Genomic DNA, 26,445 nt, shown 5'->3' with positions numbered 1-26,445 from the left:
GGGTAAAATTTTGGATCCTCCCTGTTCTTGACACCTTTACACACACTTGACTATAAGTGCCTTGAGAGTAGGGACTGTGTCTCAATGGACTTTGCTTACCCTGTAGATGACAGAAAGTAGTTGCTTGTGGTAGGTAGTAACTACCTACTAATGCAGCTTCGGTCTAAAGGACTTTGGATGTAAGCACTCAGATTTATTTACTGAATCCAGCTCTTGAAAAAATTGCCATGACTCCTTGCTTAGCCACAGATCTTCTTCCCCAGGTCATTAGATATTGTACATTCCTTGGGTTTGCAGAAGGTGAAACCTCAGAGAAACTGAAGTTTTGGGGGCTAAAAATTGCTACAGATAATTCACACTGTGAATAAGCCCTACTGCAGATAGTGCAGGTGACTAATTTATCAGACTGGGTATTTCGGGGAGGTAGTGTGCTCTGGTGCAGTGAGGATGGAAATGCCGGTCTTTGTTATTAGCCTCACAATAACATCAAATATACCACGCCATTTCCCAGAAGAGTCAGGATGATTGCAAACAGACCTGTCTGAGCTCGAACGAAGGAATGAATGAGAGCTTCTGGTGCCTGATCTCTTACAAGTAAATTCTTCTAATAAGTAAGCCCAGTCACGATCCTTTTGCAAAATGAGTAAGCCCAGTCATGACCAGGCAAGACTGCTGGCTGGGCTTGCTCATGTGAGGGAAACCTTCCCGGCTGCAGTTTTAATCTGGGTTTTGAAGTGGAAGCTCATCTAGCCATCCTTTTCTGGTTTAGGAGGAGGGTAAAAAGAATCTTGAGAGCATTTGAGCAGACATAGCTTTCAGAGGCAGACAAAGACAAGGGGGGAAATGCTTTGCTCACAGTCTATGGCTGACGGCTATAAAGGATCACTTCATTTCATTTGTTATTTTTCTTTTCTTTTTTTTTTAAGACAGGGTTTCACCTTGTTGGCCAGGCTGGTCTTGAACCCCTGACCTCAGGTGATCTGCCTGCCTCGGCCTCCTAAAGTGCTGAGATTACAGGCGAGAGCCACCACGCCCGGCCTATTGTCATTTTATAGATTAAAAAACTGTATGCTAGCAGTGAAGTTGTCACGTGGGGAAAAAAAAAGAAAAGAGAAAAAAACAGGTATACTGGGTAAATTACTGAGATAGGTGATTGCTTTGGGAGTTCCAATTGAACTCATTTCTATTTCATTAGACTGCTCAATTTATCTTGTTCCTTTGGCTCTGTTAAAAGAGAAAAATTACAACGAATTTAGTTTAAACATCTTAACTGGCTTTTAGTTCCAATTCTACAATTGGGCAATGCTTCATTCTGTAAAATGGAATGAGTGTTCCAATGAGAAGCGGAAGTTGGTTTTACAGTTACAGACAGAAAAGGGCCCAGGAAAGCAGAAACAAAAAGTGGATTGGTTGGTACAAATTTACTTTTCTTGTAAAAGTTAAAGAACAGGGGACTTTTTCATGCCAGCTAAAACTGGCCTGCTTGGGGATTTTTAAGACAGGGTCTCTTTCTAGCGCCCAGGCTGGGGTGCAGTAGAGGCACGATCTAAGCTTACTACAGCCTCCAGGCTCAAGTGATCCTCCCTCCTCAGCCTCCCAAGAAGTTGGGACTACAGGTGCCGGCCACCACGCCTAGCTAATTTTTTCTTTCTTTCTTTTTTTTTTTTTTGGTAGAGACAGGGTATCACTATGCCTAGGCTGGTCTGGAACTCCTGAGCTCAGGCGATCCGCCCACCTCGGCATCCCAAAGTGCTGGTATTACAGACGTGAGCCACCGCGCCCAGCCTGTTTGGGGATATGGCTAGCATTTCTCTCTCTCTCCTGATTTCTTGGAAGGTCAGATAAAGATCTTAGCTTTGGTGTGGTGGTGTGGAACTTCAGCACGAATAACTCCATTTTGGTTTGGTTTGAGCCGAATGTAGGAGCTCAGTCTGAACTAACAACCTCCTTCTACATTTTATCTAACAGCTCTGACACCATTCCTGCACACCCGGGGAACTTGGGTGCAGCATTCCGCATTTTCTCCAGTCCCATAATCCAGAGGTTGGGCCTGGAGCAGGCTTGCCTCGCCAAGTTCAGGCTCTGTGCGTGAGTGAAGCAGTGCCATGCCCGAGTGGGGAGGAGCCGCGGAAGAGAAAGCCTAAGGCAAAGTGAAAAGGGGTGGGGCACGCTGGGACCCGCTCACCTCTCATGCACACAGCCCAGCCCAGCCCAGCAAGGCAGTCACACCAAGGCAGGAAACGAGGGCCGAAGGGCGCGAAGGGCTGTAGGTGGCGCCCCTGTACTCCACTCGTTCTGACAGGGCTCGGAAAGAGAAGCGGTCCCTCAGAAGCGCTGGCTGCGCTAGCTTAGGGTGAACGTGGGTAACGCTCACCCTAAGCTAGCGCAGGCGCCCTATGCGGGGGTTTGTTTCTGTGGGAGACCCGCACCAGCACAGAGACAGAGAGATGAAGGAATGTACGTGACCCCGGTGGGGCGCCAACGCGCCCTGTTGCCCCGGGCACGCGCCGACGCCCCGCCCTGTCCGTGACGAGCTCGTACGGGGCCTCCGCCCCATCCCCCTCCCGCGCGGGCCCCAGCGCTCTGCCTCTGCCGTTCCCCGCCCCATCGCCTCTGAGGCTGCCCTAATAGCTGCCTGATCCAAGGCCCAGCAGCGTCTGCTTTCCTGACCCCCGCCGACGGACAGAGGCAGGCCACTTGCAGGAACGGTGCGCTCTCGGTCCACGTGGCCGCTCCGGAGCAGGTTGGAGTGGGCAGCAGGCGGCGCTGCGGGGACAGGCGCGGCGGACAGCCCCGGGGACAGCGGCGGGGTCCTGGCTGGGAGAGGACAGGGTTGCGGCGGGCGGAACGGTGTCTCCTTCACTTCGCCCTCCAGCCGCTGCAGCTGTAGCTCGACCGCGAACTTGCCGAGTGGTTTCAGCAGCTAGCGGAGCGGTGGCGGCGGCCCCCCTCAGGAGACCACCAGGTACCGCCGCGCCCGCCTCACGCGGACCCAGGGGCCTACGCCCCGGCGGCCAAGCGGGAGGCCTGCACCGAACTCCGGGTCGGCCCTGGCTCCCTAAGATGGCCGCGCTGCCCCGCGGTCTCTCGTCCCTTTCTGTGCGGGACCTCCTTTTGGCCCTTTGACCCCAGCTGACCGCACTTCTTGTCCCTCCCGCAGATCTCTTCTTCCCGCGGCCTCGCCATGGCTACCCACGGACAGACTTGCGCGCGGCGTAAGTAGAGCGGGGATCTCTACGGGATGAGGCGGCGGTGGACGGGGAGTCGAAGCCTGTCGACCAGAAACCCGCAGTTTGTTTCCCCTCGTCTTTCCAAGGACTTGGAAATTCGGCTTATTTTAGTGGTCGCGCCACCGTCTGACCACCTCTGCGGAGGAGGGGCTGTGCTGCTGGATTTCAAATAGGGGAACAAGGCCCCGGGGAGTTGTTCTGTGGCCGCGTGGACTTTTAGCTTTTGTACATGTCTTTGACGTACAGAAGTAAAAAGTTATTAATTGGGGATTCCATCTTTGGAGAATCGGATTAGTCGCTTCTAGAGGAAGTAGCAGCCCCTCTCGTGAGAGCACAAGGTCATTACTTGTGCTCCTAAGGGCGTGGACGTGCTTTGTGGAATGAATGAGCGGGTGTAACGAGCTCAGATTGCTTGCCCTTAAGCAGCACAGCATTGGCTAAGGACTTGAGAGTCATATTAATAAGTTTGAAGCGCTATTTGATACTTAGTTGATACAGACACTTGAGTGAAACAGATGGCAGTATGTTTTCCAAGTTTCAGTATTGAAATTCCCAGAGTATTAAGTTCTCTTCCCACTCCAGAATGTTGGTTTTCACCTCAGCGAAGACACTAAAGGATGTGTCAGGGGAAAGGGCCTAGTCTTAAGTTTTGATTTTATCTCATTTAGTTAAATCAGCTAATCTCAGTGAATTTTGGCAGATACATACATATCTATACACACAAATACTTGTTTGTGTTTTTTGTACCTGTCCAGTCTTAGAAAGTGAGGCTGTGGGTACTCTAAATTTTGCAATAGGCTGTTTTTCTATTTTGGAACAAATTTCCCATTTCGTATAACCATGGTTATCTATTTTAGAAATAATTTGTTGGTGGTATCTCCTTTGTTATAGTTTTATTGTAGCTCCTGATTGCATAAAAAACATAATTCCAACAAATGAGATCGCTCGGATTTAAAGATCAGCAGTGATCATACTCTAGTTCTTGGATAGAAGATGGGAGAATAGAGACATTAACACTGGAATTTTTTTTCTACTAGCTATGTGTATTCCTCCATCATATGCTGACCTTGGCAAAGCTGCCAGAGATATTTTCAACAAAGGATTTGGTAAGAACTTTATTTTTAAAACGTTTTAGGTAAGAGTGAAAATTTATGTTTGAGTTTCTTGGAAATCAGATGAATCGTTGCAAATTGCTAATATCTTGCTGCTTTAAATTTGGACTTATTTATTTTTTTGAGACAGGGTCTCCTACTGTTGCCCAGGCTGGATGAGTGGCATCATCATAACTCACTGCAGCCTGGGCTCAAGTGATTGTCTTACCTCAGCCTCCCAAGTCCCATGTAGCTGGGACTACAGGAATGCTCTGCCACACCTGGCTAATTTTTTAAATTTTTTGTAGAGGTGGGGTCTCACTATGTTACCCAGTAACACAGTGGCCTCTCAAAGCCTGCTGGGATTACGTTACAGGCATGAGCTGTTGTGCCCAGCCTTGTATTCTGTTAGATGCTTAATATACTTAAACTTCTGTGAAAATAGTTCTTTTACAGTCCACAGCCCCCTTCCCCAATTTCCCCGAGTTTTTTAAAACTATAGCTAGAGGATTTTAACTTTTAAGAAAAAGCAAAAGCGGCTTGTGCTTTAATTTTTTTTCAATTACAGCTTAGGCCTTGGTTGACTAGAGTTGTGACATATTACTGTTTGGCTTTTGTGATAAGTCCTAATACTTTCCAGAGTTGCGAGCTTTTTCCCGTGAATTTGAATTTTCTTAAAGATTGTTCCACACCCTTCCCTACCTTTAGGTTGTTGGAGATACCCCATTGGCATAAATGTCCTAAATGTCATACAGAGTTTTTTTGTTTTTGTTTTTGTTTTTGTTTTTGAGACAGAGCCTTGCTCTTTCCTAGGCTGGGGTGCAGTGGTGGGATCTCGGATCACTGCAGCCTCCACCTCCTGGGTTCCAGTGATTCTCCTGCCTCATCCTCCCAGGTAACTGGGATTACAGGCACATGCCACCACACCTGGCTAATTTTTTTGTATTTTTAGTAGAGACGATGTTTCACCATGTTGGCCAGGCTGGTCTAGAACTCCTGACCTCAGGTGATCCCTTTCTGAGGGATCTGGCTGTGGCCTCCCAAAGTGCTGGGATTATAGGCATGAGCCACCATGCCTGGCTGTATATTAACACATTTTTATCCACCCCTGAATGTGGAATTTTTTTTTAATGTATAGTCAACAATTGCTATGCATCTTTCATACAAAAGAATCATTTTGTTATCTTTTGCTCTCTACTTGTTGAAGGTTTTGGGTTGGTGAAACTGGATGTGAAAACAAAGTCTTGCAGTGGCGTGGTGAGTGTTACTATGAAATAAATTCTGTTGAACCTTTATGATTTTTCAATTTCTAAAATAGTCATACTGAAAGATGTCTACCTGTTTTGTCTTAAAGAAGTGGTAGAAGTTAACTTTGTTTTAAGAGATTTACGGCCAGGTGTGGTGGCTCACGCCTGTAATCCCAGCACTTTGGGAGACTGAGGCGGGTGGATCACCTGAGGTCAGTCAAGAGTTGGAGACTAGCGTGGCCAAGATAGTGAAAACCCGTCTCTACTGAAAATACAAAAATTAGCCGGGTATGGTGGTGCATGCCTGTAATCCCAGCTACTTGGGAGGCTGAGACAGGAGAATTGGTTGAACGCAGGAGGCGGAGCTTGCAGTGAGCTGAGATCTCGCCATTGTTCTCCAGCCTGGGCGATAAAGTGAGGCTCCATTCTCCAAAAAAAAAAAAAAAGAAAAAAAAAAAGAAGGATTTGCATGGAACCTGATTTATTATTTTGGCTTTGGATATGATTTCTGATTTTCATATTACTTATGCACAAGGAACTTGGGAAAGACAGGTCAGGTGATACTTCAGTACTCAGTAAGATTACATATTTGAAGGCAAAGAAACTATTACATTTTTTTGTAACTCTTTGTCAATGCTTGTAAGAGTTAAGGGCATAAAAATATCAGTAACTCAAATTGAATGTACTGATCATTTATACAGTGTCCATTTTCTAACAGTTCTCCCTGGTGAAGATTGCCACATGTACTTTGTGAGTTTAGGGAGTCCTGATCTGAATTTTTTTGTTCCTTGAGATGGAGTTTTGCACTGTCACCCAGGCTGGAGTGCAGTAGTGCAATCTTGGCTCGCTACAACCTCTGCCTCCTGAGTTCATGTGATTCTCCTGCCTCAGTCTCCTAGTAGTTGTGATTATAGGTGCCCGCCACCATGCCTGACTGATTTTTGTATTTTTAGTAGAGCTGGGGGGTTTCACCATGTTGGCTAGGCTGGTCTTGAACTCCTGACCTCAGGTGATCCACCCACCTCAGCCTCACAAAGTGCTGGGATTATAGGTGTGAGCCACTGTGCTCCGCCAAGAATATTGTTTAAAGAGGTTATTATTTTGGTATTTGAATGTCTTGATAGCTCAATGAACTCTTACAAAGGGGCAAGAGTGAAATATAATTTTTGATACAGGGTCTCGCTCTGTTGCCCAGGCTAGAGTGGAGTGAGTGCAGTGGCACAATCTCACTGCAGCCTTGACCCCTGGGTTCAAGCAGTCTTACCACTTCAACCTCCCAGGCAGCTGGGAGTACAGGTCTTATCCATCATGTCCAGCTAATTTTGGTAGTTTTTTTAAGATACGATGTTTTGCCATGTTGCCTAGGTGATCCACCCGCCTTGGCCTCCCAAAGTGCTGGAATTATAAATGTGAGCCACCACGTCCAGCTAGTAAAATTTAACTTTATGCAATTTTTTTTTAACTCTAAAATTTTTTGTTTTGAGATTGTTTTGGGGGTGGGTATAAGTGTGTGCATATGAGAATACTATAGGTTATTTTGATATATGTATATATATTTTCACATATTTTTGATGTAGTACATATAACTGGTATTTATTTAAACTAATGTTGTAGTTTCTTTTTTTTTCCCACGAGATGCAGTCTTTCTCTGTCACCCAGGGTGTAGTGCAGCGGAGCAATCTCAGCTCACTGCAACCTCTACCTCCCAGGTTGAAGTGATTATCCTGGCTCAGCCTCCCAAGTAACTGGGATTGCAGGTGCACACCACCATGCCCGGCTAATTTTTGTATTTTTAGTAGAAACAGCGTTTCACCATGCTGGCCATTCTGGTCTCGAACTCCTCACCTCAAGTGATCCTAAAGTGCTGGGATTATAGGCTTGAGCCACAGCACTCGGCCTATAGTTGCTTAAAAGCCTAGACCTGTTGGATTTCTGGGGTTTTTATATTGAGCATATCTGTCACTTGGTTTCTTTGCTCTGAAAGGAAGCCTAGGTGTTTAGTTATGATTGGATGACTTACTTGGCCAAGTTAACAGGTTACAGAGCAGTGATTTAGTCTGTTTTTTTATGTTCCCATTGTTAGTCTATTGAGGGCCCTAGTTGTATTTGTTTAAGCACAAAAGGCCTTCTAAAAAAGACTCAATCCTTGTCTTTAAAAAGCTTACTTTCTAGTTGGAGAGACAGATTGAGAAGACTGAGATAATTATATCAAATACTAGATTGTTTGATAAACCAAATCTTTGTTGGAAAGGAATAGATTATTGTTTAAAAGGTTAGGAAGAGTTGTATGGGAGTAGGTTTAAGAGCATGAAGAATGTGTAGGAGCTGGATTAGATATAGCATGTTTTTATTCACATTTAATACATGTAATTGAAAAACCATGGTATTGATCCTGTAGTATGAACCTGGTTCTAGGTAAGTTTCATTAATACCTGGCTCTGTTTTCTTACTTGAACTGCAGAGCTACTGAGGCCACCCCAGAATGTAGAAACCAGAATGTCTGGTGGAGGAGTAAAAGGATGAGCTGTAATCTGGCCCAGTGCTGGGTGGTGGTGGCTTTGTTTCTTGAGGCTTCCTTGGCATGTGTATGTAGGCTTGCTCTTGATCTGTGGACTGATGGATGGCAGTGGATGGGGCCCCAAGAGTCATTAATGTCATTCAGGATTAAAAATAGCTATTCACACATTACTCATTCATACATCTGCTAGAAGAACCTGTTCCATATATTATTTTAATAATGCTTTCCATTTGTGTAGAGCATATGAAAATGTACAAAGCTTTTATAGTGTCAATTCAGTTTAATCATCCATAGGTAGGCTTTGTAATTATAGTTGCAAAAACAGACCCAAAAAAGTTAAGTAAGTTACAGTGGCTCATTCCTGTAATCCTAGCACTTTGGGAGGCCGAGGCAGGAGGGTCACTTGAGCCCAGGAGTTCTGAGACTAACCTGGGCAACAAAGCGAGACCTCATGTCTACAAAAAAATTTAAAAATTAGCTCAGCTTGATGGTGGGCACCTGAAGTCCCAGCTACTTGGGAGGCTGAGATGGCAGGATCGCTTGAGCCCAGGAGTTTGAGGCTGCAGTGAGCTGTGACTGTTGCACTGTACTCCAGCCTGGGCGACAGAGCGAGACCCTGTCTCCAAAAAAAAAAAAACAGTTGGCCGAGCATGGTGGCTCACATATGTAATCCCAGCACTTTGGGAAGCCAAGGTGGGTGCATCTCCTGAGGTCAGGAGTTTGAGACCAGCCTGGCCAACATGGTAAAACTCCGTCTATGCTAAAAATACAAAAATTAGCTGGGCTTGTTGGTGGGCACCTGTAATCTCAGCTACTTGGGAGACTGAGGCAGGAGAATCACTTGACCCTGGTAGGCAGAGGTTGCCGTGAGCTGAGATTGCGCCATTGCATTCCATCCTGGGTGACAGAGTGAGACTTGGTCTCAAAAGAAAAAAAAAAGATGTAGAGTTGGCCAGGCGCAGTGGCTCATGCCTGTAATCCCAGCACTTGGGAAGCTAAGGTGGGCGGATCACCTGAGGTCAGGGGTTCGAGACCATCCTGGTCAACATGTTGAAACCCCGTCTCTACTAAAAATACAAAAATTAGCTGGGCATGGTGGTGCATGCCTGTAATCCCAGCTACTCTGGAGGCTGAGGCAGGAGAATGGCTTGAACCAAGAAGTTGGAGATTGCAGTGAGCCAAGATTGCACCACTGCACTCCAGCCTGGCAACAGAGTAAGACTCCATCTCAAAGAAAAAAAAAATAAAGATGTACCGTTTGCTCACTTGAGAATTAGCTACAGGTTAACTTGTGATTGATTGGAAATGTCAGCTGTGTGTAAAGTGGCAGTCAGTTGCTCAAAGGCTTGTCACTCTTGTATGTGCTTAGAGAGTAGCAATTTACCAAATGTTTCACTGGTTTTTTTGCGTGTGTGTGAGTTAGGCAGTGATGAATTCTAGGCTTATGAGAATGTTCATGAAGTTATTGATTGTCTTGTTAGGAATTCTCAACGTCTGGCTCATCTAATACAGACACTGGTAAAGTTACTGGTACCTTGGAGACCAAATATAAGTGGTGTGAGTATGGTCTGACTTTCACAGAAAAATGGAACACTGATAACACTCTGGGAACAGAAATCGCAATTGAAGACCAGGTAACATTTTGAAAATGTGTTTTAGTATTAATTTTTATTTTTGTATTTCAAAAAATAACAACGCAGAAAACAAATTACTTTTCTTTCAAAATAGATTTGTCAAGGTTTGAAACTGACATTTGATACTACCTTCTCACCAAACACAGGGTAAGCACAGCCATTTTTATCTGCATTACATTTAAAAGCATTTCTTTTGTATATTTAGAAAAGGTGTACATTTACTGCTTTATAGCTTATTGAGCTACCTTGTGGTGGTGAAATCGCTGTATCTGTATTTAATTAATTAATTAATTAATTAATTTGAGATGGAGTCTTGTTATGTCACCCAGGCTGGAGTGTGGTGGCACAATCTTGGCTCACTGCAGTCTCTGTCTCCCAGGATCAAGAGATTCTCCTGCCTCAGCCTCCCTGAATAGCTGGGACTACAGTCACTCATCACCACACCCAGCTAATTTTTGTATGTTTAGGGGAGAGACGGGGTTTCACCATGTTGGCCAGGCTGGTGTGGAACTCCTGACCTCAGGTGATCCGCCCACTTGGGCCTCCCAAAGTGCAGGGATTACAAGTATGAGCCACTGCACCTGGGTATTTATTTATTTATTGTTTGTTCGTTTTTTTTGAGACAAAGTCTCACTGTTGCCCAGGCTGGAGTGCAGTGGTACAGTCTTGGCTCACTGCAACCTCTGCCTTCCGGGTTCAAGTGGTTCTCCTGTCTCGGCCTCATGAATAGCTGGGATTACAGGCGAAATTCTTTTTTTTTTTTAATTTTTGGTAGAGATGGGGTTTCACTATGTTGGCCAGGCTGGTCTTGAACTCCTGACCTCAGGTGATCCACCCACCTCAGCTTCCCAAAGTGCTGAGATTATAGGCGGGAGGCACCGATACACTGCTGGCCTGTATCTGCTTTTAGAATACAATGGTTGCTATCATTGGCTTGCCTTCAAATATTTGCCTCTCCGTTGTTGTACTAACTTGGGCAATTAATGTGTTTCTAACAGGCTTTTGTGACTGATTGCGAGTTCTGCAATGCAGTCTTCCTAGATGATAGCTGTCCAGTTGCCTCATGTGTCCTTGATTTTAGTTCATTGAGCTCAGTTTTTACTCCCTGTTAACTGTATTGCTGCTGTTTATCCCCTGGTCATACTGTAGTTCATTTAGTCTGCTTTGTGCTCTCTGTGCAGAAGTGTGTGTAAATTTTCCCAATGACATCAGTTTGTTCTTTTTCCAGAAAGAAAAGTGGTAAAATCAAGTCCTCTTACAAGAGGGAGTGTATAAACCTTGGTTGTGATGTTGACTTTGATTTTGCTGGACCTGCAATCCATGGTTCAGCTGTCTTTGGTTATGAAGGCTGGCTTGCTGGGTACCAGATGACCTTTGACAGTGCCAAATCAAAGCTGACAAGGAGTAACTTTGCAGTGGGCTATAGGACTGGGGACTTCCAGCTACACACTAATGTGTAAGTATTTCTTTCATAGGATATTGTGATGTAGGCCCTCAGAGGATGATTTTGTTTTCTGTCATCTCGTATTGATCTGGGTGCACCCTAAAGGATCTCTCTTAACATTTAAAAACAAAATCATTCTTGGTCATTTCTTTTTTTTTTTGAGACGGAGTCTTACTCTGTCGCCAGGCTGGAGTGCAGTGGCGCAATCTCGGCTCACTGCAACCTCCGCCTGGGTTTAAGCTATTCTTCTGCCTCAGCTTCCCGTGTACCTGGGACCACAGGCGCGTGCCACCATGCCCGGCTAATTTTTGTATTCTTAGTAGAGACGGGGTTTCACTATGGCCAGGATGGTCTCAATCTCTTGACCTCGTGATCCGCCCGCCTCGCCCTCCCAAAGTGCTGGGATTACAGGCGTGAGCCACCGCACCTGGCCATTCTTGGTCATTTCTAAGGTGCCCCTTCAAAGCTTATAGTAAAAGAATGTTTGTCTGACTTTTGGTGCTGAGAGGATAAATGTTCATTTTATATGGGGTTTAATGTGCTTTGTATTTTTACAAGAGGCATTAGGTATTGGCAGATTGCTACCAGTGCCTACATTTTACTTAATTATTATGATGTGTAAGGTGTTGACTTGATAGGATTACGTAAAATATGTGGTGTTTTGTTATTGTTTTTTGTTTTTGTTTTTGAGAGACAGAGTCTTGCTCTGTCTCCCAGGCTGGAGTGCAGTGGTGTGATCTCAGCTCACTGCAATCTCCACCTCCCGAGTTCAAGCAATTCTCCTGCCTCAGCTTCCTGAGTAGCTGGGACTACAGGCGCACACCACCATGCCCACCAGGCTGGTCTTGAACTCCTGACCTCCTGATCTGCCCATCCAAAGTGCTGGGATTACAGGTGTGAACCACCATGCCTGGCTGTTGTTGGTTTTAAAAAAAATTATTTTTGTAGAGACAGGGTCTCTACAAAATCTCAAACTCCTGACCTCAAGCGATCCTCCCGCCTCAGCCTTCCAAAGTGTTGGGATTATATGCGGAAGCCACTGCATCCTGCCTGGTGGTTTTACCTACCCCAAACTAGATAGATATATGGAAAGTACTTAAAATGTTTTTTCCCATTGTAAAAATCCATTGGTAAATAACAGAAGCACAAAGAAGAAGATCTACATTTCTCGTAATCCTGCCAGCTAGGTGTGTAATCTTTGTTAATGTTGTGGTGGTTCACCTTTTTATATGTGTCTGTATATATACTTACATATGAAATACATAACCAAAAGGCTGTTTGAGAAACTCTTCCATGTTTAATACAGTGTGATAATTCCACTGGATGGCTGTCCTGTGTTTCGTTTTACTAATCCCTGTATGGGTGTGGGTTCGGGAAAAAACCCACTTGAGCTGTGTTGTTTTTTCTTTTTCTTTATTTTTGAGCTGTGGTTTTGATTTAAATGTAATGGTACAAGCCCATGCCTTAGACATTATTACATTGTCTATTCTAGATCTACTAATTTAAAATATCTTATAGCAATGATGGGACAGAATTTGGAGGATCAATATATCAGAAAGTATGTGAAGGTCTTGACACTTCAGTAAACCTTGCTTGGACATCAGGTACCAACTGCACTCGTTTTGGCATTGCAGCTAAATATCAGTTGGATCCTACTGCTTCCATTTCTGTGAGTACTTCTGTGGACTTAGAATGGGGGTTTTGGTTGTGGGAATGAGTCTTTGAGTATATTGAATTGTGTTGAAAATTTGAACTGATTTCACACAGTCCCCAGTTTGCAGATTGGCTTTAGAATTTGAAATGCTGCTTTTTCTATGGAGGCAATGTTAGAGGTTTTATTTCCAGGCCAGGCCACGGGAGTTTGTTTAACCACAAAAGCTGCTGAGTTAGCTTTGATAATAACCTTGAGCCATAGTGTAGCTAGTGTTTTGGTCCCTGTGTGGTTCTTATCATGTCAGAAATAATAGTGCTTTAATCTCTTTTTTGAAGCAGCCTCTCTCTTGCCCAGGCTGGAGTGCAGTGGCACAGTCACGACTTTGCAGCCTTGACATCCTGGGTTCTAGCAAGCAATCCTACTTCAGCCTCCTATTATTCCCAACCAAATTTTGATTTTTTTTTTTTTTTTTAATATAGAGGTGGAATCTCCATATGTTGCCAGGCTAGGCTCAAGCTGTCATGCCGTCTCAGAGGAGTTTATTAGGATTACAGGCATGAACCACTGCACCTGGCTAGTATTTTAATCATCCCTTTGTCTTTTTTTTTTTTTTTTTTTTTGGAGTCTCACCCTGATACCCAGGCTAGAGTGCATTAGTGCAATCTTGGGTCACTGCAACCTCCACCTCCTGGGTTCAAGCAATTCTTCTGCCTCAGCTTCCTGAGTAGTTGAAATTACAGGTGCCTGCCATCATACCTGGCTAATTTTTTTTTTTTGTATTTCTTAGTAAAGATGGGATTTCACCTTGTTGGTCAGACTGGTTGGTCTTGGAACTCCTGATCTTGAAGGGCTGGTATTACAGGTGTGAGCCTCGCCTGGCCCCCTTCTCCATTTCTTTCTTTTTTTTTTTTTTTGAGATGGAGTCTTGCTCTATTGCCCAGGCTGGAGTGTAGTGGCGCCATCTCAGCTCACTACAACCTCTGCCTCCCCAGTTCATGTGATTCTCCTGCCTCAGCCGCTGGGACTACAAGCACTCGCCACCAACACTAGCTAATTTTTATATCCTTAGTAGAGAGGGCATTTCACCATGTTGGCCAGGCTCGTCTCGAACTCCTGACCTCAGGTGATCCACCTGCCTTGGCCTCCCAAATGCTGGAATTACAGGCTTGAGCTACCGAGTCTGGCCCACCAATGGCTAGTGTTTAATCAGTCATGCCTGTATAATGAAGCTTTACGAAAACTCACAAGGAGAGGTCAATGAGCTTCTGGGTAGCTGGAGTTAGTGCAAGGTGGTATGCCTGGAGAGGGTATTGAAGCTTTGTGTCCCTTCCTGTACTTTGCACTATACATCTTTTCATCTGTATTCTTTGTAATATGCTTTATTAAAACTGGTAAATGTAAATAAAGTGTTTTTCGAGTTCTGTGACCTGCTTTAGGAAATTAATTGAACCTAAGGAGGGGCTTGTGGGGACCTCTATTTAGAGCTGCCAGATCAGAAGCAGAGTTAAAACAACCTGGGGCTTGCATTTGGCATCTGAAATGGGAGAAGGAGGGCAGTCTTGTCAGACCAGGCTCTTAACCTGTGGCATCTGACGTCTCCAGGTAGAATCGAATTGAATTAGCGGACATCTAGCCTGGGTCTGCTGCAGAAATTACTACTTGCTTGGTTTGTGGGGAAAGCCCTCACACCTGTGGTCACAGAAGCATTCTTTGTTGTGACAGAATAGTAGGAGAAACTGAGTTGAGTTGGTTTATTTCTGTATCCTCAGAATTGATGTCAGGATTGGGATTTGCTAAGAGTGGCTCTAGCTAGAGTGGCTCATCAAAGCATGGTTTAGGAAGAAAAAGGATAAATGAATGGGGAATGAGGAACTTTTGACTCTTAGGTGGTCAGATGGTCACCCCTGCTATGGAGCCACAACTGTGCTATGCTCAGGTACTTAGTAAAAATTACCACTGGAATTCAGAGATAGATCTAACTCCCAGGGAGTTGTCTCACTGGGTGCATGAGGAAATGCAAACAATAAGAAACAGAAAATATACAATTCCTTGATTATTGTTATTTGTAATAGCTAAAATCAAAGTGGAAGAGTGCTGGATTGTACCTTAATGCTAGGCCAGGCTCAGATTTCATTCCGTTTGAGCTTTGGCCACCAGCCTCAAAGCCACACTGCAAGGGAAAAAAGTACTCCTAAGACCTGTATTTGCTGTATTTTGCCCAGTTTGGAGAAATTTAAAAAGTCAGAAGGCAGAGATTACATTGAGAAATGTAAACAGAAATTTCCTGGGACAGTATTCAGGCCTATTAATCAAGATAAAGGTGGACAAATGGGGAAGTGTAGGTTTCTGTTGGGAAGGCAAAGCAAATACCTCTAATTATTACTGATCTTTAATAAAATGGATTTGCAGCATGCTCCTACTGCCATATGGTATAATACTGTTGGCAAGATTAAACTCTCTTGTGTAAATAAATCTTAATGATAATACTGTAATTGATGATCATATGTATTGTGAAATTAAGTTGAAACCTCCTCAGATGTAGTACCTATGGAAAGTGACTGGCCTGAGTAACTGGATCTCACTATCAGCAGATCTCTGTGCTTAATAGTTTTGCACAAGGTACCAATTACAGTATATGGCGGCGGGGGGGAAGCTGGTACAAGAAGATGAATATGTTTGTAATGGCATCTGTCAATCTAAAGGAAGAAACTGAAGCACAAAGTATGATTTTAAAGACCTTACCTGTGCCATGATGAGGACAGCTGCCCAGCAGACTCAGATCCAAGTAACCCTGGATTTGAGCTCCACTTGGCCTTTGTTACAAACATGTTTTTAAAGGCCAAAAATCGGGGACAGGGTATGGGCTGATACAAAGTTGTTTGGCAGGAATTCTCTTTGGTTTACAGAAATAACATTGATTAGTAATTGGCTATACATTGTTCCTTGAATCACAGATAACAGGAACATGAAGATAATCGGTGAGGGTCACATTGTACAGCTTACGGTAGCACTGTAGGTATTTGCGAGCTAGCCTGGAAACTACAAGGAAGAAAAGGAAGGAAATGTTTTTTTTTAAATTTGCATTTTAGGTTTTAAGGAAATGGTTTTAAACAATTGTCCCTGGGTATGGGGGTGTGTCCTGTGACTAAAGTCTCATCCTCCTGTCTCTGGGCCTGGTAAATTTGCATACCTCACATTCCTCATACTGAACTATTGTTTTTTTCCTCTTCTTAGGACAAATTAGTTGTTTCTTTCTTTTTTTTTTTTGAGATGGAGTCTCACTCTGTCATCCAGGCTGGAGTGCAGTGGCACAATCTCAGCCCACTGCAACCTCTAGCTCCTGGGTTCAAGCCATTCTCATGCCTCAGCCTCCCTAGTAGCTGGGATTATAGGTGCCCGCCACCATGCCCGGCTAATTTTTGTATTTTTAGTAGAGATGGGGTTTTGCCATGTTGGCCAGGCTAATCTCAAACTTTGGCCCTCAGGTGATCTGCCCGCCTTGGCCTCCCAAAGTGCTGGGATTACAGGTATCAGCCACCGTGCCTGGACTAGTTGTTTCTTTAAACCCATCCCTACCCTACAGTGGCTTCTCCAGATGATAGGCATATTTGTGTTTGTACTCCTAATATATCTCTTATATAAATGTAACAAGTGTAAACATTTTTGACAGATATACAGACCTTTTAGCTGTAAGGGATTCTTGTGATACTATGGTATATATATTTTGGTTTTTGTCCAGTTCCTGGCTCACAGCTTCTATAAACTCTTGTATTTCCCAAGTGAATAGAGCAATAAGAGTATCTTTTGTTAAGACATTTGGCCATTTGCCCTTGGTTCCTTAAACAGCTCCAGAGCATAAAAGTGAAAGTGAAAGACAGTCTTTTTTTTTTTGTTTTGAGATGGAGTCTCACTCTCAACCCAGGCTGGATGGAGTGCAGTAGTGCGATCTCTGCTTACTGCAACCTCTGCCTCCTGGGTTCAAGGAATTCTGGTGCCTCAGCCTACCTAGTAGCTGGGATTACAGGTGCCTGCTACCACGCCTGGCTAATTTTTGTATTTCTAGTAGAAATGAGGTTTCACCATGTTGGCCAGGCTGGTCTCCAACCCCTTACCTCAAGTGATTTACCTGCTGTGGCCTCCCAAAGTGCTGGGATTACAGGTGTGAGCCACTGTGTCCTGGGTTCTTTTGTTATTTTTAACTGGCCCCTTTCAACCACATCTGAGCTTATGTTAATTAGGTGATTTTTGGCTAGTCCCTAGATGACTAGGGGAACAAACCTGCCTTGGGGTGGGCATAGTAGCTAAAGGTTGAGCCAATGGTGATTTGATTAATTGTGCCTTTCTAAAAAAGTCTTCATAAAAACCGAAAGGACTGGGTTCAGGGAGCCTTCAGAAAGGTAAACAGTAATACATTCATGTCCTTGGAGGGTGGGGCATGCCAGCTCCACAGGGTTGGAAACTCCTGCTAGACCTCATCTATAAAGGAAAAGATAACATAAGTATCTTTTTTATCTGGCTCTTCATTTATGTCCTTTAAAGTATCCTATGTAACTGGTAAATATATTTCCCTGAGTTCTATGTGCCACTATAGCAAATTAATTGAACCCAAGGGGTTTTTGGGAACCCTGATTTATAACTAGTCTGTAAGAAAAGCAGAGGCAAAACAACCTGGAGCTTGAGGTTGGCATTGAAAATGAGGGTGTTGGCAGTTTTATGAAACTGAGCCTTGAACCTGTGGGATCTGATGCTCTCTCCAGGTAGATAGTATAGGAATTGAATTAGAGAACATCTAGCTGGAGTCTCTTGCAGAATTGATTGCTTGCTTGATGTGTGGGAAATTCCCCCTAGGTCTTGTGAGAGTATAGAGGGAGAAACTGAGTTCATTTTGTTTTTTTACTCCTTATCACAGTTTCATGGTTTAACTCCTGTTAAATAATAGGAATTTATCCAGCTGTCTGAGTCTCTTATTTCTAGGGCACAAGATCATCATTAGTGAGGTGTTTTTTTCCTTTTTTTTTTTTTGAGCTTTGTTTCCTATGCTGTAGTTAGGCTGGTGCAATCACCGCTCACTGCATCCTCAACCACCTAGACTCAAGAGATGCTTCCATCTCACCCCCATTCCCTGATAGTTGGGTAGGTGTGCACCATCATGCCAAACTAGAAAAATTTTGTACAGACCGACAGGGGTCTCACTGTGTTGCCTCAGGCTGTTGAACTCCTGGGCTCAAGCGATCCTCTTGTCTTGGCCTCCCAAAGTGCTGGGATTGCTGGTGTCAGCCACCGCTCTGGGCCTATTTTTTTCTTCAGATGGTCATTGGTAGCTCATGAATATTTGGCTGTAGTGCCAAGTAAATACAACTGTTGTGGATGTGGCTTGTGTCTGTATAGATACATCATTTCTTTCTCTGGATTGGGCTTTTTGCATGTTAAATATTATAAGAGTATAGACATCAAATCATTTGCAGATCTGTTTTACTCACATAGGCTGTTACCTTTAAACTGTAGCCCTCAGAATGCTGAAAACAAAGCAGAGTTGCAGCCTAGGCCCTGGGCAACCTAGGGCCTGGAAATGAGGGCAGTTATTCACATTTATATCGATAGGCCTCTAGTGTGGCTTAATAATGTTGTGGTAGAGAATGGAGCTAGAAGGAAGCTACTCCTTATTATGTCTTACTCTTCAGAGTTCCTTCCAAGCTTTGAAGTCTGTAAGTCCTAAAATGTTAGGATTGTGCAAGGAAGGGCAGTGGCCTGGATTGGTACATGATGTCTCACTGGGACCTCCTTCCAAGCGCAGTGGTTACATACAGCCAGAAATCAGTGGCACTAGCGTTCATGAGAAGTGTGAGAATGTGAGAATAAAGGATTGTTTGATTCTGCAGAGGAGTTACTTGTTGTTTGGGGATGTTTTTTTAAAGATTGATGGTTTTGATTCTTTAGGAAGAGCTCTGAAAGTAGTAATGTTTGTAATTAAGTCATGAATTTAAACTGTGCAGCCTGCACTTCAGGGCTGGTGTGTGTCACCTCTAGTGAGCCTGATTTGTACCACATTTTGGTCTGGTTTTGTTGTGCTAGACTAGAATCAACAAGGATTTTTATGAGACTGTTAGGTCTTTTGCTATACAGATAGTTTGGGGTCTTTGGATACATTCCAAGGTCAGTATTGTTGTGTCCTACTGACAATTTGATTTTTGAGTTGAATGGATAAATAGTAGTACCTGGTTTCTGTTTGACTTAATATATAATGTTGAATTTTACTGTCTCACGTGAATAAAACTGAACACTTCATGACGACATGATGGGGAAACATGTAGGGGATTTGTCTCTATTGAAATCTTTTTCTTACAGTTGTTTTTGAATTTTATTTTAGGCAAAAGTCAACAACTCTAGCTTAATTGGAGTAGGCTACACTCAGACGCTGAGGCCTGGTAAGTATTCTTGATAAAGTAGGATTGTTTTGATAGTATTAAAACGTTTAGTTTCCATTCCTCAGCTTATTTTTCATATCTTTCAAGCAAGCACACAGAAGAGTTGAAAGAAGAATACAATAAACACGTGTTTACCTTTTGCCACAAGTTTTTCTTTTTTCTTCCCTTTTTTTGCTAGGCCATTTAGTCATGACACTTGTCTTCAGAATAAGGACTTTCTCTCCTTTTCTACATAACCATAATACTATCACACCTAAGAAAGCAGTGATTCCTTACTATTTAATATCCACTTCCTATTCCATTTCCTCACTTGTATCTTAAATGTTTTGTAGTAATTTTTTATTGATCAAAGTTCACTCATTGCTTTGGTTCTGTCTACAGTCTGGTTGACTTTATATAATATTTTGAGGCATGCTGTGTTTAGAGCAGCGCTTCCCCAACTTCAGCGTACACATGACTCATCTTGGAATCTTGTTAAAGTACTGCGGACTTTTTCCCCCTCCAAATAGGGATTTTCCTCCTCAAAGTTTATTTTGGCGATTTCAAAACCTAAAGAAAATTTGGAAGAGTGGTAGAATGAACATCATATGCATTTAACCCACGTTGACCAGTTACTAACATGTACATTTATGTCTCTGAAACTTTTTTTTTTCTGAGACGGAGCTTTGTTCTTGTTGCCCAGGCTGGAGTGCAATGGTGCAATCTTGGCTCACCACAACCTCCACCTCCCGGGTTCAAGTGATTCTCCTGCCTAAGCCTCCTGAGCAGCTGGGATTACGGACATGCACCACCACGCCCAGCTAATTTTTAATATTTTTAGTAGAGACAGGGTTTCTCCATGTTGGTCAGGTTGGTCTCAAACTTCTGACCTCAGGTGATTCCCCCCGCCTCGGCCTCCCAAAGTGCCGGGATTATAGGCGTGAGCCACTGTGCCCAGCCTGAAATTCCTTTTCACATATGTTTTTAAAGAAATGTATGTTTTGCAAATATTACAGACATGTGTATCCTTAAGATTAAGACATTTTTCTTTATAAGCACGATACCATTGTCACATCTAAGAACACTAATATTAATGTAATAATACAAATATATATTCAGATTTACCCCCGTTCCCAAATGTGTCTTTATTATAGGTTTTCCTTTCTAGCATCTAATTACAATGATGTCTCTAGTATCTTTTTTTAAGATGGGGTTTCACCATGTTGGTCAGGCTGGTCTTGAACTCCCGACCTCAGGTGATCCGCCCACCTTGGCCTTCAAAGTGTTTGGATTACAGGTGTGAGCCACCACGCCTGGCCTCTGGTCTCTTTTCATCTGGGTAGTATATTCAACATTTTTTTTTTTTTTTTTGAGGCAGAATCTTGCTCTGTTGACAAGTTGGAGTGCAGTGGTGTGATCTTGGCTCACTGCAGTCTCCACCTCCCGGGTTCAAGTGATTTTCCCACCTCAGCCTCCCGAGTAGTTGGGATTACAGGCACTCACCACCATGCCCAGCTTATTTTTGTATTTTTAGTGGAGATGGGGTTTCACCGTGTTGGCCTGGATGGTCTCGATCACTTGACCTCATGATCCACCTGCCTTGGCCCCCCAAAGTACTGGGATTATAGGCGTGTGCCACCGCGCCCAGCCTCGTATTTTCTAGAACACTTTTAACTTCTGGCTATTAACATTTCTATTCTCTGTGACTTGGTGCCTTACCTAGAATGGTAACCCAGTTCTGGTGTCTCAGATATTTCCAAGCGCCCTCTGGTGGCCAGCACTGGCAGGTCAGCTGACACGCTGAGGAAGTGACGGGCAGGGTCTGGGATGACTGTGAAAGAAGGCTCAGACTGAGTGAAGTGCCAGGCACATCACGTTTGTTTTATTTTTTGTTTTTTTCTTAACAGGTGTGAAGCTTACACTGTCTGCGTTGGTAGACGGGAAGAGCATTAATGCTGGAGGCCACAAGCTTGGGCTTGCCCTGGAGTTGGAGGCTTAATCCAGCTGAAAGAAACCTTTGGGAATGGATATGAGAAGATTTGGCCTTAATATATTTCCATTGTGACCAGCAGCAGGCTTTTTCCCCCCAAGATGATGATCAGAACAAAGGATGATCTCAACAAGAGCTGTATTTCAAATATTTAGACAGTTCCTTGTTAGCTGGTTTCTAGTTGAATTGGTTATCTAGTTACCAATGCTGCAGTCCTGCAGTCACCTATACATTATTTAAATGTATTTAACTGTTAAATGTGCTACCCACCAATAATGAAATAGACCTTTATGAAAACTGTGCAATTGTGTGCATGTTTGTTTTTTATGTTCCTTTAGAAAACATTCACTGTTACCATTGAACGAGATGGATCAGTGGATATTCTAAGATGAGGTTAACATTTTTTTAAGTTCAGCCATTATTAGAATTACTTTTGGTATCCTGGAACATGACAAATTATGAATAAAACAAGTATACATAATTAATGACTCCAAGTATTTGCAGAGTTCCATGTTTGCCAGTTACGGTCAAATCTCCCTGGTAACTGGCCAGTACTTATTTTTTCCAGTGAACGTTTTGTTCTTTAACTAAATCTGCCACAGGATCTTCTGTGTCCCTAGAATAATTCCATTAGCTTTTTAAGACTACAATAAGAGGATACATGCTTTGATGCTCTTCAGTTTGTAAGTTTGTGCAGAATTGTACTGTATCACTGGAAGGAAAATGAGAATGTGCTGAAGTTACACATGCACACTGTACCTCTGTGGGGTGCTTCTAGGAAACTAATCCCTGGTTTGCTGAGATGGGGTTAGGCATAGAGGACTAAGGTTTCGACAGTGAGGGTAACCTGAGGGACTGTGAGAGGTTGTTACTCATTTCCTTCCAGGCAGACACTGACTGAAAGGTGGGTATGGATAGACCAGAGGCAACCCCTTTAGGCTGTGTGGCATGAGCCTTCATCTGGGCAGTAATTAGACATTAATAGGTGGTTCTAGCTGGCAAGGTAGGAAAGAGCAAGTTTTCTGTTAGGAGGAGGTAATTTGAAGGATATGATTCAAGGTTGGAGAGGAGATTTGTTCAACAAATCTGTAATAATAGACCTGAAGAATAATGGAGCCTGAGTGATAAGAAACAGAAAAGAGGCTGCTCTGCCCATTGAGTAGCTATTCTTTTATTCCTTTAATTTAATAAACTTGCTTTTGGCTGGGTGCGGTGGCTCACCCTATAACCCTGGCACTTTGGGAAGCCAAGGCAGGTGAATCACCTCAGGTCGGGAGTTCAAGACCAGCCTGACTAACATGGAGAAACCCTGTCTCTACTTAGAAAAAAAGATAAAATTGGACTCATCACCCAAGAAAGGATACATGCTACAAAATTCCAGGTTGAGAAGAAGCTGGTGAGATGAGAGCTCAAGCTCTCCACACAGGAGAGTTGGGGGCATAAAGACCCCTCTGGTCCCACTATGTTTGTCCTAGGGGACTGGTTTGAATGGCCCATGTGAATGAATCATGGTTCTCTGAAAGGCCTTCAGATACACATGACTTGTCACTTGAGCGACAGAAGGTTAGAATCTGAGCCAGCCTGAGTCAGGACCTATTGCAAGGTAAGAGAAGAAACATGAAACGATGTCCATGCAGGCTAGGCCTGAAAGCAACTCTTGTAGTGTGAAGTAGACCCACAGGTAACTAATCACTGCTGGTCTCCTGAAAAACCACTGCTGGTGGTCCCCTGAAGAGAGAAATCCTAGTCATGTGGACTGCTGCCCCTTAGCTAACGGGTGGTCTTGGGCAGTGGCTACAGTAATTTGGACTGAGGTGTGGCACAAGTGAGTTAGCTGTTTGTCAAGGATCTGCTTAAATTCAACCTCTTCATTCATGTGCATCCTAATATGCGTTTATGAGTCAGAAAAGGGTAGGTTTCCAGCCAGGGTCCCGAGTATTGTCCAAAATGCAAAGTATGTCCCAGCAGCTGTGAGCTTGTGGGGCTCTTTTAGCCCTGCTTCCAGGAGTCTCCAGGGGCACCTTCCACCACCGGGGCTTACCAGGTGGTGGCAAAGGCTGCTTGAATTCTAGGCTAACGGCATTTCCGCCTGAGGCAGTGTCAGTGGAAAGAACCTGACCTTCATCTTGTCCGTGGAGATACGATCTGTGGGGTTGGGGAAATTTAAATGAGAAGCAGAGGACCTGGGTTGAAGGTGCTCCATAAGTCCTGGTTCCTTCACCTCCCCTCAGGCAGAGGTTCAGGAAAGCCTGAAGTTCTTTTCATCCTCTAGGGAGTGTGGTAACTGCCGTATCTACGGGCCAGTCTACTTCATACCTCCCTGGCCAGTGATTCCCCCTCACTTTCCTTCAGAATTTCAAGGAGAGGGCAGGACCTGAGGTCCTCGGGTCCAGGCCAACTGGCCTGGCTCTCAGAGGTGATGTCCCCTGATCCAGGGCCTCCACTGGAGAGGTGATGCTAGGGAGCTGACTGTGCTGTGAAGACATGAGCAAGCCACCAGCAGAACTGGCATGACCTACAAAAGCACATAAGTGACACCCGTGGTCCCCTTCAATCCTCTTTCCTGTTGTCAGATCCCAGATGGGGCCCCCGCCAGTCCCAGCTGCACAGAACCAGAGAGTTTCGTCTGCCCTGAGGGAGAGGTGTAGGAGGGGGACAAGCCCAAGGAGCTGGGGTCTCTGGCAATCACACATGGCCAGGCCAATTAAAACTTTATAACCGGCCTCCTGCCAGCTGCAGGTTCCTGCAGTAAGACCATACCTGGCGCCAGGGAGGGGAAGAACCTCAAGGCCCCTTTCACTGAAGGGAGCTGTCTGTGCTGGGCCTTCCCTCCTTTCCCCAACCAGCGTCACACAAGGAGGCTCAGGAGGTCCCAAGCCCCACTTTATTGTCGAATTTAAAACTCAGGGTCATTCCTGGTGGTCCCAGGCAACCCTTCCTCAAGCCCACTCACTAGGGGCCAGCCCTAGATCTTGAAAGCCAAGGTGAGGCCATCGCCCAGGGGCAGGAGACTGATGTAGACCCTGACGTCCCGCCGGATGCGTTCGTTTAGGTTCCGCACACACTGGGCGGCCACGTCCCCCTGCGTAGGTTGCAGCACCTTTCCGCGCCACAGGACCTGCGGGGGGCGGAGTTTCAAGAGGGCGGGGCCAATCGGGCCGAGGGAGGCGGGGCCTCAGAGGGAGGTGCCCTGACGGGAGGGGACCAGAGCCCCGCAGTGGGTGGAGCCTACGTGACTGTACTGGGTGGGGCTTTGGGGTACAGAGGAGTTAGGGGAAAAGACGGGGACCCGGCCCGAGAGAGAGAGCTTTCTCCTCCCCCGCCGTGGATCCCTTACTCTGAGGACGGCGAGGATGCCTCCCGGCCGCAGCAGCTGTAGGCAGCGCTCGTAGTAGGCGGCGCAGTTCTCCTTGTCCGCATCCACCACGGCCACGTCGAAGGTGCCGGCCTCGCCCGCCGCCAGCAGCTCGTCTTGCGGGAGAGGGAGGGCAGGTGGGGCTGAGTCCTTGGCCTGGCGGCCCTAAGCCCCCTCCCAGGCCAGCCTGGGCGCTGTGACCGCCGGTCCTGCCCTTAACCCGCCCGGCAGGCCCGGTCACAGCTGGGCCCACTGGCCCCGTTTGCAATGGCCACAAAGCCCTTTCCACTTCGGTGCTCACCCAGGGTCTCCAGGGCGGGCTTCAGCCGGAGGTCGATCTTGTGCTCCGCCTCGGCCTGCAGAGGGAGCGGGTCAGCCGTTGCGCCCTCGCCCGGGGCTGCGGGGCTCGGTGCGGGCGCTCACCTGCCTCCACAGGGGCCGCCCCAGCTCCGGGGGCTGCGCGTCCACCTCGCAGGTCACCACGCGCCCATCCGCGGGCAGCGCCAGGGCCAGCGCCAGGGCGGAGTAGCCCGTGAAGGTGCCTGGGACGGGGACACAGACGGGCTCAGCCCAGAGTGGGGGTCAGCCCTATAACCAAGGCCCTCCGGGATCCCAGCCGCGTGCCCCTACCCAGATCCAGCGCCTTCTTAGCCTGGATGAGCCGCGTCAGGTTGGCCAGGAGCTGGGCCTGCTCGCAGGTCATCATGGAATCCCCCTGTGGCTGCTCCAGGGTCAGCTGCGTGAAGGGAGAGGGCGGTACCAGCCCTGTCGGTCATCCGCCGCCGTCCTGGGGTCCCAAGCCCCCAAGGGAGCGGTTCTGGGCGTGGTCTGGGGGAAGGGCCCTCCGAGAACACCCACCGCACCCAGCCCGGGGAAGCCGGAAGCCCAGAGAGGGCCACGGCCTAGCCCAAGGTCACAACGCCACGTGGGACCCGCTGGGCCCGAGGTGGACGCCAGTTCCCGCCCCGAGCCCTACTGACCAGCCTCAGGCTTCGTAGCGCCGGGTGCTCCCGCATGGAGCGGCTCAGCAGATACTGCCACAGGGGGCTGTCCTCGGGGGGAAGCAGGTGCAGCTCTCGCAGGCCTCGCCATGAGGGCCACCGCCTCCCTGTAGGGAGAGGGTGCTGGGTCAGGGCCCGGGGCTCCGCGGTCGCAGGAGTTAACCTGAGCCGTGCCCCGCCCTCCTCTGAGCCCGCCCACTTGCTCGCCCGCGGGGTCCGGGTCCTGCTCACCTAGGAAGAGGCCGGTGGCGAAGGCGGCGCCCAGCGCGGCTGAGCCCAGGGCCAGCGCGGCGGGCACGGAGAGCCGGGGCATTGGCTGGGTCATGGCGCGTGCAGGAGGTGGCGGTAGGTCACGTGCGCTGGAGCTCCTGGGACGGGTCTCGGACTCGCGGACCCGCCGGGCTCCGCCTTGTGGGGGGGCACTGCCCTCGAAGCCGCGGTCTCGGACACCATCTGGCGGCCACACAGTCTTAGTGCAAGTCCCGCCCGAGAGAGCCGGGCGCAATCTGGTGGCCGCGGGGGGAACTGCGCCCCTGCGGTTAGCAGGCCAAGAACTTGGATCTGAATTTTCCTGCCATGCCCGCTGTCCAGGGGCCTGCGTCCTTTGCCCTCCTGCCAATGCTTTTTTCTCCTCGCCACCATTTATGCTGAGGCCCCTTGGGGGGTATGTGGATTGTGTATGGAGTGTAAGTTACAAGATAGTCACGAGTACAAATGATACAGATTAAAGGGGTGGGCCTCCTGGGCAAGATGCCCCAAAGCATCAGACTGAAGGAGTGAGGGACCTGGTTTGAGGGCACGCAGCCTCGAGTTGGGGTTCAGGGGCCCTGGAGTGGGCCTGGTTAATGTGGAACTGAGACCATATTTTTAGCTGTTA

General features: G+C 46.3%; 2 protein-coding genes across 3 annotated transcripts; one reads left to right on the top strand and one right to left on the bottom strand.

Moving 5' to 3' along the window:
• Positions 1 to 2,819: 2,819 nt before the first annotated feature.
• On the top strand, positions 2,820 to 21,514 carry VDAC2 (voltage dependent anion channel 2). Its single transcript, XM_002756193.7, has 10 exons — positions 2,820 to 2,965; positions 3,161 to 3,215; positions 4,268 to 4,336; positions 5,529 to 5,578; positions 9,568 to 9,720; positions 9,815 to 9,867; positions 10,949 to 11,176; positions 12,683 to 12,833; positions 19,186 to 19,243; positions 21,130 to 21,514. Exons 2-10 carry the CDS (start codon positions 3,185 to 3,187, stop codon positions 21,219 to 21,221), a joined length of 885 nt encoding a protein of 294 aa, XP_002756239.1. The 5' UTR covers positions 2,820 to 2,965; positions 3,161 to 3,184; the 3' UTR covers positions 21,222 to 21,514.
• On the bottom strand, positions 21,334 to 25,922 carry COMTD1 (catechol-O-methyltransferase domain containing 1). Of its 2 annotated transcripts, none has more exons than XM_009009668.5 (7): positions 25,800 to 25,922; positions 25,548 to 25,675; positions 25,198 to 25,303; positions 24,991 to 25,109; positions 24,869 to 24,923; positions 24,550 to 24,683; positions 21,334 to 23,357 (listed from the first exon to the last, which is right to left on the bottom strand). In XM_009009668.5, the coding sequence occupies exons 1-7, from the start codon at positions 25,891 to 25,893 to the stop codon at positions 23,334 to 23,336; spliced, it is 660 nt and encodes a 219-aa protein (XP_009007916.1). In that variant the 5' UTR covers positions 25,894 to 25,922; the 3' UTR covers positions 21,334 to 23,333. The 2 variants fall into 2 exon arrangements, with proteins under 2 accessions (XP_009007916.1, XP_002756237.1); XM_002756191.6 differs by having other exon boundaries at positions 22,362 to 24,330.
• Between the last annotated feature and the right edge of the window lie 523 nt (positions 25,923 to 26,445).

Source organism: Callithrix jacchus, chromosome 12 (genome assembly GCF_049354715.1).
Source record: "Callithrix jacchus isolate 240 chromosome 12, calJac240_pri, whole genome shotgun sequence".
NCBI classification, from domain to species: domain Eukaryota; kingdom Metazoa; phylum Chordata; class Mammalia; order Primates; family Cebidae; genus Callithrix; species Callithrix jacchus.
The sequence above is the reverse complement of the archived record's forward strand: the minus strand, read 5'-3'. Positions and strand labels throughout refer to the sequence as shown.

What these genes read in the sequence shown, in the direction of transcription:
- VDAC2 (XM_002756193.7), top strand. Translation starts at nt 3,185, where the DNA reads ATGGCTACCCACGGACAGACTTGCGCGCGGC. An exon ending in CAAAGTCTTGCAGTGGCGTG is followed by an intron (nt 5,579 to 9,567) that starts GTGAGTGTTACT and finishes TTGTCTTGTTAG; the next exon opens with GAATTCTCAACGTCTGGCTC. An exon ending in CACTCAGACGCTGAGGCCTG is followed by an intron (nt 19,244 to 21,129) that starts GTAAGTATTCTT and finishes TTTTCTTAACAG; the next exon opens with GTGTGAAGCTTACACTGTCT.
- COMTD1 (XM_002756191.6), bottom strand. Translation starts at nt 25,893, where the DNA reads ATGACCCAGCCAATGCCCCGGCTCTCCGTGCCCGCCGCGCTGGCCCTG. An exon ending in CGCTACGAAGCCTGAGGCTG is followed by an intron (nt 25,304 to 25,547) that starts GTCAGTAGGGCT and finishes CCCTTCACGCAG; the next exon opens with CTGACCCTGGAGCAGCCACA. An exon ending in TAAGAAGGCGCTGGATCTGG is followed by an intron (nt 25,110 to 25,197) that starts GTAGGGGCACGC and finishes TCCCCGTCCCAG; the next exon opens with GCACCTTCACGGGCTACTCC.